At 40.3% G+C, this 14994-nt stretch overlaps 1 protein-coding gene across 5 annotated transcripts in view; it reads left to right on the top strand.

The window, feature by feature from the left end:
* The window catches only part of SMG7 (SMG7 nonsense mediated mRNA decay factor), a 55735-nt gene that overhangs the window by 20520 nt on the left and 20221 nt on the right, over window positions 1-14994 (top strand). For 4 of the 5 annotated variants that reach the window (XM_052800547.1, XM_052800546.1, XM_052800550.1 and 1 more), the window contains 9 exons: window positions 2364-2395; window positions 3716-3833; window positions 4819-4951; window positions 8248-8419; window positions 9265-9336; window positions 10366-10516; window positions 10849-10984; window positions 13174-13336; window positions 14405-14561. In XM_052800547.1, the coding sequence (XP_052656507.1) occupies window positions 2364-2395; window positions 3716-3833; window positions 4819-4951; window positions 8248-8419; window positions 9265-9336; window positions 10366-10516; window positions 10849-10984; window positions 13174-13336; window positions 14405-14561 (1134 nt within the window). Of the gene's footprint in view, window positions 1-2363; window positions 2396-3715; window positions 3834-4818; window positions 4952-8247; window positions 8420-9264; window positions 9337-10365; window positions 10517-10848; window positions 10985-13173; window positions 13337-14404; window positions 14562-14994 lie in introns of those variants that run through there. The other variant, XM_052800545.1, reaches the window with a different exon arrangement.

Genomic DNA, 14994 nt, shown 5'->3' on the forward strand with positions numbered 1-14994 from the left:
GTCAGCAGTTGCACAGATGTAGGGGTTGAGGCTCTCTTCATCTAAATTCTCCAGGCAACAGCTAGTCAAAACTTTATAAAAAGAAAGCCTTTATAGTGCTGCTATTTGTATTTCCCCCTTTAAAGATTAGTGCTTAACATAGTGGAAGGTAGTTCTGCACAAGTAATTTTCAGAGTAGCAGTTCTTGGCTTTTAAAGGGTAGAGCCTTTTTGCCTGGAGGAGAATTTGCTGGAGCAGTACTGCATGTCCCGCTTGGGCTGAGCCTCTCAGTAGGATTCATGGCTTTGGCAACATAGAGTGTGTTCTCAGCTCAAATAAAAAGTTTGCACAACTGGCAGGTGTTTAAAGTGCGAGCCAAACTGTATTAACTTGGCTGGCTGTTAAAAAAAGAGAGACTTCAGCACCTGAGCAAGTCAGCTTTTCCTTCTGAGCAGTGGGATTTCTAGCTGCTGAGTCATAGCATCCCAGAATTGGCTCAGCTTTGTGCTTGACTAGACTTGCAGGTCAGCGTCGCAGAGGCTCCTGAGGCACAGCATGCAGAGGAGATTGCCATCCTTTTTGGTGGTTCTTAGCTGTGTGGGGGAAAAGATCTGCTCTTTCCCATCATGCTAGCTGCAGCGATGGGGAGAGCATCGCTAAGGTGCCTTTCATGACCTCCATGTGGACGAGGCAGAAATGTTTCTTGGCCTTTCAGCTTTCTCATGACACAATATCTACAATTTTCTTTGCTTGTCTCTCTGTCAGTAATAGTAGGTTATCTCTTCTTCCAGTGTTCCCTGTTGTTAGGAGTTGAAAAAATGAATTAACACCTTCTTGAAAGAAATAAACTCAAAGAAGTTATCTTAAATAGATTAAATTTGTGAAGCAGGTGAGGAATGTACAGATTTACTTCTGGCACCAGTTAAGATATTCTTAACTTAATTAGAGCCCTTGGAGCATCCCATTGCTTCTTGGATGGTACACTGTGGTGACTGTGCTGAGTTGCTACAGATAATTCTGGCATTTAATAAATAGAAGTTTTATGAAGGGACATACCTGTATACATCTTCCTAGTGAAGCGCTGGCACTATTGTGATATCTTTTTCATCCTGATGTGGATCTCAAAACCTTCCCTATAATTTGTGGCCAGTAGGTAGAACCCAGAAAAACCTGAAAAACTATTTTTACAGTCACCACAACTTCACATTGGCAAGAGAGAGTATATGCTTGTTTCTGAAGCGTCTTTAGGGATTATGTGGTGCTTTCTCCTGGCTCTCCATTCTTTCCTAAACTGGCATCTGAGTTTCATGTTAGTCACAGTGCGACTTCCGTCTAGGTTTTTTTGCTGAGGGAGGCAAGTGGAAGTGGGTATTTCATATGCTAGAAGGATTTCATGTCTGGTATGGAAAGCTTACACTCTTTGCAAATATATGTAACCATTTGAGTGTAGCAAAATAAAGGGACATGTTCCACTAAAACCTAGCCAAACCAGGCAGCCTTGTGTCCCTTGTGCCTCTGCCTGCCCTGTGTTAATTCTGTGTTTATCAGAGAGGCCAGCAGCACTGCCCCTTGAAGTTTTATATACTGCTGACACAGTGCTTAACTGTAGCATCTTGATTGCCTGCTCCATCCAGCCATTGATGACCATTTGTAAATATTTATTTAATGAGGACTGTGTCCTGATGTTCCTCTATGTGAGAAACTGTTTGCCAGCCTCCACGAACAGTGGGGATTTGCAGAGGATGTTCAGCAAAGGAGTGGTAGTTGGTCACCTGTAGTTGCCATTCTTTCTGTATGTTCTTTCTTCTTGAAAGTCTGATCAAACCATGACTTTAGGGAGGCAGTGCAAGGAAGAGAGGAAATTGGGGAAGCCATAGTCTTTTTATCGCCTCTCCTTAAGGAAAGCTAGTGCAGGACGGAGGGGCAGGAGGGCTGTAGCAGTGTGCTAACAGGCACTGATGGGAGTTTGCTTTGCTGTGTGTTGGCTACTGCATTTCACATGTGACAACTTAGAGTTACTATCAAATTTCCAGTTACAGGTAAGCAGGTATCGCTAATATTGGCAGGACACTGCTGGCAGGTAAAGCTTAAAATATAGTGTAAGGGTTTTCTACTTTATATTTTTTCTGAAAGAGACTTAAGCTAAGCAGGGAAAAGTGAACAGTTGACTTTTGTTATGGTATGAATTAGAAGAAATCCTACTGTTAAACAACAGTAGCTCAAATCCATACTGCATGGGGTAAACTATAGCAGTGTAGGTTGTAGGCTGCCTCTACAGAGCTGGCCCCACTTTCTCTGCTCACTGCTGCATGAATGTGCTTTAGTGTAATTCAATTATTTTGATCAGTTTGCTTCTAATTTATTGTTTTATTGCTTTCTTACAGGCAGGCAGAAGTCCTGAAGGCTGACATGACAGGTAATTGCCTTTATTATGCAGTTGATCTAGCTGGTAATACTTGATTCCTGGTTTTGTTTTCCTTTTGTGTTCCTTATGCTTATCTTTCCTAAGAATTCTCTGGAAAGTGTGTGATGTTATGTTAAAGGTTTGTCCTCTGTGTATAAATAAATAGCATTTTAACAACTGTGCCCCTCTCCTGTATCTAAAATACATGTATTTTTAAAGTTGACTTTGGGTGTTTTAAAGCATTTGGAGATGGAGGTCACACCCCTACTCCTCTCCCAGAGACTCCTGTCCAGACTACCACAGGAACTGCTGTACTTGGGGTTAGCAAGAATCTGGATGGTTTTGAGAAACCTGGGTGATGGAAATGTTGATCTGAACGCTACTACATGTGTTATGAAAGTGCAGCCTGTAGATGCTATGAAATGCTACCAGCTATGTTTTAAGCTGTATGTGTTTATGGAATATGTATATTTTATATAAATGTATCAGCCATGCAGTACAAGCAGCTTGCATAATGAACCTATGCTCAGCTGTGCTTACCACCTTGGCGTAGTACACGTAGCAGGTTGGTGTAGTCCCCATAGGAACCTTATAACTGCCTGGATCCATCTGACCCAGCAGGAGTGGCTACACCATCAGCAGAGTGGTTTCTCAGGGGTGAGGCCCATCCCTTGTGCTCCCACAGCCCCAGCTGAGGTGATTTTACAAGGCAGGGGAAATTGGACTCTGTAACTGGAGATAGCAGGGAGCAGTGTTTGCATTCACCCTTGGTGATGGAAAGCAGATGGCTACTAAACAGTTAGAAAATGGCAAGTGTGCAGTAGTACTTGTCCACAATGTTCTCCTAAATACCAACAGTGTTGGCTTGAGGGACTGTCCTATTTAGCATCCCTTGATGGATTTTTTTTTTTTCCTGCTAATTTTTTCAGGCTACTCTGGAAATTTTTCTAAATTCATCCAGTGGCAAGAAGTTCTACAGTTTAATGACTTGCAGAGAATCACCTCCTTCTGTTTTTTTTGGGGGGGGGGGGTTGTGTGGTTTTGTTTTTTTTTTTTTTTAACTTGCCAGCTGCTGACTTTGCTCATGTCTAATTCTGGTGTTGTAGGAGACTGATCAGTTAATCAGTGATCAGTTAATTCCCAGTCCCTCTGTAGTTCTTGTATTTCACCATTCTGATGAATCTGTGATAAAAGCGGGTGTTTGGCATTGGGTGTCTTACACTGTGCTAAGTTCTTTCCTTTGGTGGGTGAGTGAAAAATCAGTTGGAATAACTCCGTAAGTTTGAGTATTGCAAAAACTGTTGTGTCTGTTTTTTCTCTTTTGTTGCTCAGATTCGAAGCTGGGTCCAGCAGAAGTCTGGACATCCAGACAGGCTCTACAGGACTTATATCAGAAAATGCTAGTGACCGATTTGGAATATGCTTTAGATAAAAAAGTGGAGCAGGACCTGTAAGTACCTCAATAAATTTGTGTGTGTGTATATATATGTAATCTGGGCTGATGAGCAGAAAACCCTGAGGCTTCCAGAAAAGCGATTGTATCCTATGAAATGGTTGTCTTATTTTCTTTAAAATGAGAGCTGTGCTGTGGATGAAACATGAGGATGCACTGCAGAGTCGATGAAGAGCATTCAATAGGTTAGTATTTTACCTCTGGCAATTAGCAGCAGCCGTGTCATGCAGGAGCAGGTTTTGGTGAGCCAGATGGAAAGGAAAGAGCAAAGAAACATCAGTCTTCTGTGCTGTAGTGGAAGGGCCGAAGTTTGGAGTTTCCAGAAAGGAGGAAATTTGCCTGATGTAATCACCTGGAGCTTTGAGCAAGGTCTCACAGGAGTTGAGTAGCTGCCAAAGACCCTCACTTTAAGCCCTCTGAGGTAGGGCTGGGCAGAGGGAGGAATATCAGGAGAGAACTTTTCTTAATGTGCCATGAGCACCCCAGTATCAGGGGAAGATCCTGCTGAGTTTTCTTCATGCCCTGAGTCCATTCCCTGTTATTTAAGATGGGTTGTAACAGGTTTAGTTGAGAGGGGTGTGGTTCTTCCAGCACTCTGAGGGAAGCAAGATGAGTAGGCTGGCTGAGTTGTCCTGTCCATGCCTCCAGATGCTGAATGATTTTTAACTGGACTTTCTATACCCCACATCCTGTTTTCAGAAGAGAGCACTATGCTGCCTAAAACAAAACAATTACAAGCAAATATTAATGCTGTTACAGTGTTAGCTATACAGTATCAGGATTGGTTTCTCTAGTTATGAGAGGTGGGGAAAGGTAATTCTTAGGTATTTAACATTATTTGTAATCCGAATGTTGCTTGAATTTGAATATACTTCATTTTCATGTCTGATGCTATGTAACTAAACAGTTCTTTCCTGTTGCTTATGCTATCTGCATTGACACTTCCAGAGTTACAAAAAAAACCCACTTATTTTGTTTTCAGTTGGAATCATGCCTTTAAAAATCAGATCACGACGCTACAGGGTCAGGCGAAAAATAGAGCAAATCCAAATCGGAGTGAAGTTCAGGCGAACCTTTCTCTGTTCTTAGAGGCAGCTAGTGGCTTCTACACACAGGTGAGTTGCAAAAAATATGTTGGCTGTGGTATATTTGCATAGTCTGGAAGCAAGCATGCTTCAGCCTTATGCTGCTTACATGCGGGTGAGTTCTCCTGTGCTGCTCCAGCAACTGCTCATGAGAGATGAGCTCTGATACCATACCAGCATGAAGAACTAGTATTAATCTCTTCGAGGAAGGGCAGGAGAATCGGTTTCAGGTGGGGAAAATCTGTTCTTTTCCCTTAGTGTAGGAAACTGTTGCTGTTCTGGATCAAGCAGTGTACCTTGCTAACACCGGTGCTTTCAGTAGAACATGTCTACAAAGCTGGTGATGTGCTTTCTTTCCATCAGCTGCAGCCTTGAGTTGATCTGAAACTTCTGTGAATCTAGTAGTTGGTTTTGGTGCTTCATAAAAACATGGCAACAGTTTAAGTTCCCTTCTAATAGAATCTGCTTTAAAGCCTAAAACCCACTGCTTTGGGTAAGATCAAAGGTCCATTTAGCCCCATATTTTGTCTCTTGCAGTTGTCTGCTGTGACTGCTTAGAGTGCGCATTAAGCAGCGGGAAAATGTAGAATGATATTTCCTTGCTCTAGTCTCTTGCTTTCTGCCTGTAGGTATGTTGCCTTCTTGAGCTAGTTTGTATCTGAGTCATCTAGCTATTAGGAGGTCTAGCCTTCACTGACTCTCCAGTCCCTCTTGAAGCCATTTACTCTGGTCCCTGCCGTGATCTGTGGTGAAGAATTCTGTATTTTAGTTGTAATGTCTGAGAGAAACAATGACACAAAAAAATGTCAAGCCCAACAAACATGTTAACTGATGATTTCATTGTACTCTTAGTTCTTTTTTTCTGCTGTTTCTCTAAAAATTCCCATTCACCTTCTTATTATTATGCATGAATTTGTGGGCCATTGTCATAATTCCTCTCATTTTGAAAAATGTGGTACTTCCCTTATATAATGAAGGATAAGCAAAGATAATCGGTTTTGTTCTGGGCTCCAGTTATTCCAGAACAGAATGAATTCCAAAATGAAGATGTACTGAGGATGTGTAGGATGCCTTAATGTTTCGTACTTTGTTCTGTGTCCCTTCCTTGTAACTCCTAACACCAATGGTGAGCATTGAGTTAATGTTTTCCAAGAACTGTCTATATACTTTCTACATATGTATTGGAATACAGCTTTTTTCTGAATAATACCTAATTTAGTGCCCACCACAGTTGTGCATTTAAGTAGGATGGTTGTCCCCAAGAATATTATGAGGCATTTACAACATATAATGTCTTGTTGTTTTTTGATCAAGACTCCCAGGCTTACAAGCACATCTTCAGTCTTAATTCTATATTTTTGTCAATGATTGTTTAGAATTGCTAACTTCAGTTACAGGAGCTTTTCTTCACCTTAAGCAAAGCTGTATTGGTGAGTGGTCTTGTACTAAGTATCTTTTGCAAGGTTTTCATTTATTTGCAAAAGGGGTGTGATTCCTATTAATGTATTTATTCCTTACTGCCGTTTTTTTGCCCTCTTACACTCTTTCCAGTGTTAGATTTCAGCTTGTAGATTATGGATAATAAGAGTCGGTGTGTGATAATGGCCTTAAAGATAACTTGCCTTTCTTTCCTTTTTTCCCCTCCTTTGGTGTATGCTTCAGCAACATTGTCACTGCTAAATCCTTTATCTCAAGTAGTGGTCTGAACAGACTTTCTGTCATGGCTAGTTTGCACAGTCTTCAGGTTACAACATGCACAGTAGGTCATTCTTACTGTATCCATTCCTAGTTTGATTCTGAACATCTGCAAGGCAACCCCAGCTTTTCTTCCAGGATCTGCGTGATTATCTTTTTTTTTTTTCTTCCCTTCAGCATTGTTTTTTGGAAAGCTGCTTATTTGAAGCAGCCAGTTTGACAGCCTGTGGCATGGTTGCCAAGGGTTTTCTACCATCTCCACCATTTGTCTTGCAAAAGCCTTGTTCTTCCCTGAAGTGTATCAGGGACTTTTGCTCTTTTTGTGTGTGACACCACAGACTGGGTCGTCTTTCTCTGTTTGCTGTGATGTTAATCGTCCCATTTTTAGTCTAAAGATTTTGCTCGGGCAAGATACCTGCTCTCCAACTGTGAGGCCTGTGTAAATGACATCTTTGAAAGAGAGCGTGAATTCTAATTCAGCGTGTTTGGAAGATGTCAAGTTTATCTGTTTTATCCAGCTTTCAGCTGTGAGATCCCTTGCATTTGGGGATTTTTATCTACTGTATAAAAGAGCAAAAGGGGAGGGAAGTGTAACGCAAACCTTTTTCTTCAGCAAGCAAAAGCACCGCATTGCATGTTTAGCTGTTGACAGAGTACGCATCTCTGTCAGCCCTCAGCTTTCCTTATGCCTTTATCTGGAAGCGGAGCTCTGCCGCAGGTCTGTTTTATTTGGAGACTGAATATGTTCCTGGCTGGGAGATAGTCTGTCAATTCTTACTTGCATTTTTAACCCTGTAACACAGTATAACAAACACTTTTCATTGCTACGTGGTTACTGTTACTTTCCAGAGTATTTGCTGTAGTCCATTAGGAAAAACTTCAAAAGCACTAATTTGAATGGCAAAGTTCAGGTTTTCATTCAGTCAGCTTTTGAGATATTTGATCAAGTAACTGATGCCTTGTTTTTTGAAAGAGTCTCACTGTTAGCTTAGGACAAATATTTACTGACAACTCAGCCACTGAGCTGTTAGCCGCTATTGCCTTGCATTGCCTACAAACTTGGTTTTGTTCTGGCTTCTCTCTAAATTTTAAGTCAGGGTAGTGCTGTTTCTTATGTTGGAACAAGCTTCTTTGGAGGATGAGTGGCATTCCTTTCTATTCTTTTCAGAGAATGGTGTCACTTCATCAAGGTGTAAAAAAGACTGTGTTCCTCTTCAGTGTCCTACTTAAAAAACAGCATCAAAACCCCAAACAAACAAAAAAAATCCCCAACAAAATAAAATCACAAAACCCAACAAGATTTGTAGACCTCTGATAGTCAATCTCCACTGATGCATGCTTGGTAATTTAAGTATCATGAGAATTGAGTTGCTTACTGGTTTGGGATGCACAGCTCTTTTTTACAGAAGAGAAGTAAAACTTCCCTTCATGATTCTGGGCAGAAAAATGGAGCTCAATGACTTCCGTATGGAGAATGTAATTTAAAGTCTCCCTTTCAGTAACCTAGGCTTGTTCACTTCAAATATGTTTAGCTAATCTGTGCCTCCGAGTGATGCTCTGTTTTGTCAATTGTTTCAGTGCTTTTCTGATTACTGTCTCTAGCTGCTACTAAACTAGACCTGTTTTTCTAGTTATTACAGGAATTGTGCACAGTTTTTAATGTAGACTTGCCATGTCGTGTAAAGTCTTCCCAGCTGGGAATCATTAGCAATAAACAGATGCACACCAGCGCCATAGTGAAGCCGCAATCTAGCTCCTGCTCTTACATCTGCCAGCACTGCCTTGTCCACCTTGGAGATATTGGTGAGTTTTTGAAGGAAGAAGAGGTGGGACATTGAGTTCTACCTGTATTCAGCCCGCACGAAGAGGGATCTGGACATACTCTGGGCAACTGCTGGACCAAGTGTGCTCCAAATCAGTAGCTAATTGTATGTTTGGTGGCTGCTGCAGGGGGAAAGGTCCGGAAAGTAATGCTGTTAGACTTTTGTAATGTGCATTACACATTAATGCGTGGAGACAGTTAATCACTAGCTTTCTAGTGATTTGCTAGAATCTGTCTTCTAGCATACTAATCATGTTACAGCTGGTAGGCATAGTGAAATGTGAAAACCAGTAACTATTACAAAAGCTTGTTGCAGCAGGCTAGCATACTTGTCCATTTCAGAACATTACTTTTAAATCTTACATACAAAGGCAGCAGTTAGAAATCCAGCCTTTCATAAACAAGGTTTCTTTTTTACATCAAGTTCAACAGGTTTATTTCTTTGTTGATTAGAGTAGAACTGTGTGTTGTAGAAAGTTCTGTATTCATAGGAATCTGCAATTGCTTTTGGAACAACCTAAAAGTAGATCTAGTTGCTGATTGTGCAGAGAAGTATGAAAAATATTTTGTAGCTGTCTGGATGTGATGCTGTTGGCACAACATCTTTCTACATAAGAACTGATGAGCTGTGACATAGGATCTGAGGAAAAAAAAACACCTCAAAATTCAACGTGTTGAATCTTCATGCTGTTTTGCGTAATTGTATGTTCTTCTGATGCTTATTTCTAAAATAATAGTAAAGTGCTCTTCAGGTAAACTGGGTTATATTAAAGTGCAGGATAGTTGACGTTTATGCTTCAACCTGGGTTTTTTGTTGTTTTCTTAGCTCGCTATAGGAATCAGACCAGCCAGGCAGAGTCTTACTACAGACATGCAGCTCAGCTTGTCCCTTCTAATGGTGAGTCTGGGATACCTTTTAGGTTCATAATTCCAAAGGAAGATTTGGGGTGTTGCTTTTCTTGTGTGGCAGTTGGAAACTTGGGATTTTATATAAATCTTCCTCCCCAAATACCCAAAGCAATCATGCAACAAGGCCTGAACTGTTGGTAAATCGTTTGAATAATAGCTATTCTTGTCTCCTTTTTGTGAAGATTTAGAAACAAAGAAGGTAATACAAAGCTTCACTCCAAGGCTTCACTACTGCTTCATTATACCATGTTACATTCATATGTTATAAAGTACAATTAATGAAAACTTGCCTACCACCAGCGTTTTTTTCTTTTATTGTTTGTTCACATGCCAATTTGTAAAGTTAAGTAGCTAAAATCAGTTTTTTCAAGTTGCTCATGCAAGTTAAGGGCTTCTTTAGTTCAGGGATATAGCTTTTTTAGCTATTGGCTTACAGTGGTCCAAAATGTAAGGATAGTGAGAGAAGGATAAATCATTTTTGAGCCAGGCTGCTGAAACCAGTAATTCCATTTTTTTAGCCAGTTATATTCTAACTGAAAAATTCTCTGTATTCTAACTATAGAAATTTTTACTCTATAGGTAAAAAATATGAACAACTGTTGACAGTTGGGTTTGCCTCATGAGGTAAAACTGGGCTATAGATTTTGTCCAAATAGATGAAGATAAATATGTTGGTGGTGAAAGCTTGCTTTTGACAGTATCTTATTTAGACAAAAACCTTTAAGCCATATTTGTTGTCCAGTTTTAAAGGATGTGTGTAAAAAACCAACCAAATAAAAACCCCCACAAAAAAACCCACGCCCAATCCCCCCAACCAAAAAAACAGCACCACAAATTTAGAAGCTTTTTCATTTGAGTCATACTGATGCTAGAGTAAAAGGGTCAGCAAATGAACCTGAACCTTGTCTGTTGAAGAATTTAGGACTTTGTGCTCCCTTTTCAAGTGACCACATTATTCTGAAATCTAACATGCTTTACTGAATGACAACTTGTTGGATAACATCTTTTTCTCCCTTAGGTCAGCCTTATAATCAATTGGCTATTCTAGCTTCCTCCAAAGGAGACCACTTGACCACAATTTTCTACTACTGCAGAAGCATTGCTGTGAAGTTTCCTTTCCCAGCTGCCTCCACTAACCTACAGAAAGCACTTTCTAAAGCACTGGAAAGGTAAGACTAAGCATAATATACTTCCACTCAGATAAGATGGAGGAGACTTCTTCCAAATCTATCTCCCTTGCCAGAAGTTATTCATGTTTGGTAGTAGAAACAGAAGTTCCTCAACCCCCGTCCAGTCAGAGCATCCTTACACGTGTGGAACAATGGGATGCTCCTGAGCGTGAATAGTGAATGCAGGAAATAGGCATATTGTGCTGACATGAAAAAGTAGCTTTACATGGACATTCCTCCTTTCTTGAACTTCACAGAAAAAGTATGTAATGTTATGTGCAGCTGGGTCTAATTCCAAAGACTGAGGTCGGGTATTTCTGTTCTGAATATAGTCGTGATGAGGTGAAGACTCGATGGAGTGTGTCTGACTTCATCAAGGCATTTATTAAATTCCATGGCCATGTGTACCTGAGTAAGAGCTTGGAGAAGCTGAGCCCACTTCGAGAAAAGCTGGAAGAACAGTTCAAGGTTAGTTCTAACAACATATTAATTAGTATGTTGAGGAGAATATTTTTAGCAACTGAGTTCTGAAATTACAGTCCAACAATAACTTTTTCACATGCTAAAATACAGGAAGCTCAAGTAGCCAGTTATGGAAGGTTTGCATTGCAGGTAACACTGGATAGTTCTGTTGACTTCTGCAAATAGTAGGGATTTTTCCCATTTGACATGTGCTGTGTTGTTGGTGGAGATACAGGAGAAATCAATGACCACTGATTCTCTGATCTTTAACCTGGATGATTCTTGGATACCTGTGAAAAGCACTTGATTCATCTGGGAAGTGTTGGCTCAGTTGCCTGAGGAATTTTGAGAGCTTCATTTTTGGATGGCATTCATTCACTCCCACTGGTTATTAAGGCTGCTTTTAATCTTCCTCAGACAAGTTGCCTCTCCTGTCAGTGGTTTGCCTTTAAAAAGTATGCCAGTGCAACCTTGACTTGTGTGTAGACTAGAACTATTCAGAACACGTTTCCTCTGGAAAATCCAGGAGTACCCATTAATTATATAGCCAGCTCATTAAGTTGGACAATATAGCAAAGACTGAAAGAAAGAGAATTTTGTAAGGTATTTATACAGAGCAGTACAATTTCAAAGAGGACATCATACTAACTGTTAGGTGCCTTTTGGAAACTGCTCTGCTTCAGCATCTTCATTTGTGGAAAATGAGCAGGTAGCATGGATATGTTCAACAGAGCAGTTGATGCTTTTCCAAATTAAGAAAAAGGAAGGTGGTCTTAGCAATATAAAGAATTACAAATGTTCGTTACAGTGTCTTTTTGCATTTTTGCATTGAATTGGGCTGCTACAGCTAGGTCCAAACTGCGTTTAAAATAAATTTTAAAAATGCAAAACTTCTTGTGAATTGTATTAGCTTTGAATGTGAGCTGCATGAACACTGGGAGTTAAAGTAATGTTGTTTCAAAATTATACAGTTGTATCTCTGTGTGTGATGTTGGCTGTTGAACAAGTACTGCTTTTTCCACAATGCTTATAATCAATAATTACAGGCATTGCTCAGGCATGTGGAACAGTCTTACTTTTCTGAACTGATCCAGGGTGTTAAAAGAGGGCTAATTGAGTCCTGCTTTGTTGCTTAGATTACTTTTTTGTTTATATTATGCAACATAAGGCTTAATTTACTAGAGAGCAACTCTTCTGACTTAAATGGGTTGAATGTGGATACGAAATTGGCTGTGTGGTGGATAATCACTTTAACCGTGTAGCTGATTTTACCTCTGAATGAGGAGAACAGTTGTAGGGTTAGAGTGTTCAGCCAGGCCCATGATTCTGCTGCTGACGGCTCTGCCAGTTTGAGTTGTCAGCTGTACAGTGCTTCATGCCCTTAACTAAAAATCAAGGTTGAACATGGAGCTCAAACATTTTCCTGATGCTTACACTGGCTAATTCACTTGCCTCCCTGACTGTTGTGTCTGAAGATAAGTTGGTTATGGTTTAGGATATCTCCTTTTTTTTCTCACAATGCTCCAAAAAAGCATTAAAGTTTCTTTTCCTGTTCTGAGAAAGGTGTCTCTTACAGCATAGTTACTGAAATGCATTTGTAAATAGCTCATGCTATTTTAGTCCACCGTGGCATTCCATGACCCATGAAGTCAGATGTGGAATTAGTCTTTAATACATAACCACACAGTAGTTAAATTTTCCTGGGGTGGTGGTTTGTTTTTTTTTTTCCAATTGTCACCTTCTCTGTGCTGTTTCTTCAGAAGACTGAAAAATACAGTGGATATACATGCCTCTGCAGTTCTTGCAGTTGCATTGCAATGTTGTCATTGCACATTAAAGTTGCACTTGCTCTGAAAGAGAACGATATCTAAGGGGGTGTTGATTTGTTGTGCATGTATGTGAGTTGGTGTATGAGCAAAAACCTTGGGCTTAACAGTGGGCATCTGCCCATGTCCTCCTGGGAAGCCCAGTGCTGTGCTAATAGGGATGACCTGAAAATAAAATCTAGAATGAATGTTGCCTTAAGGGCAGAAGCATTAGTCAAGCAGTGAAATAGCAACTACTAATCCTTTCAAGTGTGTGCTTTGCCATATAAAAATACATACGTTGTATGTGTGTCTTTGTTGCAGAGGTTGTTATTCCAAAAGGCCTTCAATTCTCAGCAGTTAGTACATATTACTGTGTCTTTGTTGCAGAGGTTGTTATTCCAAAAGGCCTTCAATTCTCAGCAGTTAGTACATATTACTGTTATCAATCTGTTTCAACTACACCACCTGCGAGACTTCAGCAATGAAACAGAGCAGCACAGCTACAGCCAGGATGAGCAGCTCTGCTGGACACAGTTACTGGCTCTCTTCAGTAAGTATGAAAAGTAATGGAATCCATTAGTAATTTGCTGTCAGGATCTAGCTTAATGGTGGTGTGAGGTAAGTGATGAGAATAGATGTTAAGGGAGAAAGTTAAGAGAGAAGATGGTTGTGCAGGATCGTTTATGTCTAGCAGTGCTGACTAACACTGGATTTATGTGCCCTGGGCTTACTCTGTTTGAAGCCTTACAGAACTCTGCATCTTTTTCCTGGTTCTGAAGAACACTTTAACTTGGGTGCAAAGTTGGATCCGACTTGGTGGGGCTGCTCTGCAGTTGGCTGCAATGCGGTTTGAATTGCTTTGAATGGAGCTAGTTCTGATTCAACAGGGCTGAAGTTGAAGCTGACTGAACTAGCACCTCAACTGCTTCTGTGCTCTTGATAATATCAACTAGGAGATAAGTGGGAGTGCAGAGCATTTTAGACTCTAGCTGCGTAATACTGATTTGCTTAACCTGATCCAGCCCGTGATCTGCTTGGCCTTGTCTGTAAACACCTAAATTTCTGAATAGCTGAATTTCTCCAGGTTCCAGCCTGGCGTTGATTCTGAAAGCACCATGGTCACACTGGTGTGGTTACTGTTTGTCAGCTTGTGTGCCTTAATGGGTCTGAGCTGGGTGGCTGCCTGCAGAGCTAGCTCTGGTGGATTTGTGTGCTTGCTGACCTGGGAAAGTGGATAAAATGCAGATAGATAGTTGAGTTGATAATTTCTAATAAATAAATGAATGAATATTTTTGTAATGGGCTTGTCTCACCGGATTTTGTTAACTTACCAAAATGATTTGTGATGACGCATAAAAGGAGAGGGGGGGGAAAAACACCAAGATTCTGCTTCATGGTAGAAAACTCTGTATTGAAAAAAAGGTGTTCTGATCTGCTGGTGGATTTTTTAAGATTAAGTAATTGGGCTGCTTTGTTCTAAAGAACTAGCTCTTAAAAATAGGGTTTTATGGGTGGGATGCATTTGGTCAGGTTTTTTGGTCAACTTTAAAGTGTCATTCCCTCATCCTTTGGGGTTTTTTTGTTTGTTTGTTTGGGTTTTTTTCTGCTCTGTTTCTAGTGTCCTTTCTTGGAGTTCTGTGCAAGTGTCCTTTACAAAATGACTACCAGGAAGACTCTGGGGCTGCATATCCTCTTCCAGCTGTGAAGGTTTCAATGGACTGGCTGAAACTTAGGCCCAGTGTTTTCCAGGAGGCAGTGGTTGATGAAAGACGGTAGTGAGTGTTAATCTTTCTTTTGATACATTTAATTGCATAAAGTAATAATAACTGGTGATCCACAAATTAGTAATGGGAAAAGTGATTGTATAACTCGTTATTACAGACATCAAAATGATAGAGAATGTATGTGCTAAAAAGTTCATAAAACAAAACATGAGACTTGTGGGCTACATGAACAAATTCACTGTTTTAATTGGCTTTATGTTTGCATGTAACTTTTTTTAAGATCAGAGGGATCTACTTTATAATACCTGACTTGAGCAGAACTACTGAGTGTACCTTTAGTCTAATCTATTGTAATGATTTCTCAGATTTATTGAGGTAGGTGGCAGGATAATACTTGCCTTAATTCCATGCATTAAGCCATCTCTTGCGCAGTGCTGGAATTCAGTTTTCTTGGCTCATCATCCAGGAATTAAATTGAATTTAG

The sequence above is a fragment of the Harpia harpyja genome, chromosome 11 (genome assembly GCF_026419915.1).
Source record: "Harpia harpyja isolate bHarHar1 chromosome 11, bHarHar1 primary haplotype, whole genome shotgun sequence".
Lineage (NCBI taxonomy): Eukaryota > Metazoa > Chordata > Aves > Accipitriformes > Accipitridae > Harpia > Harpia harpyja.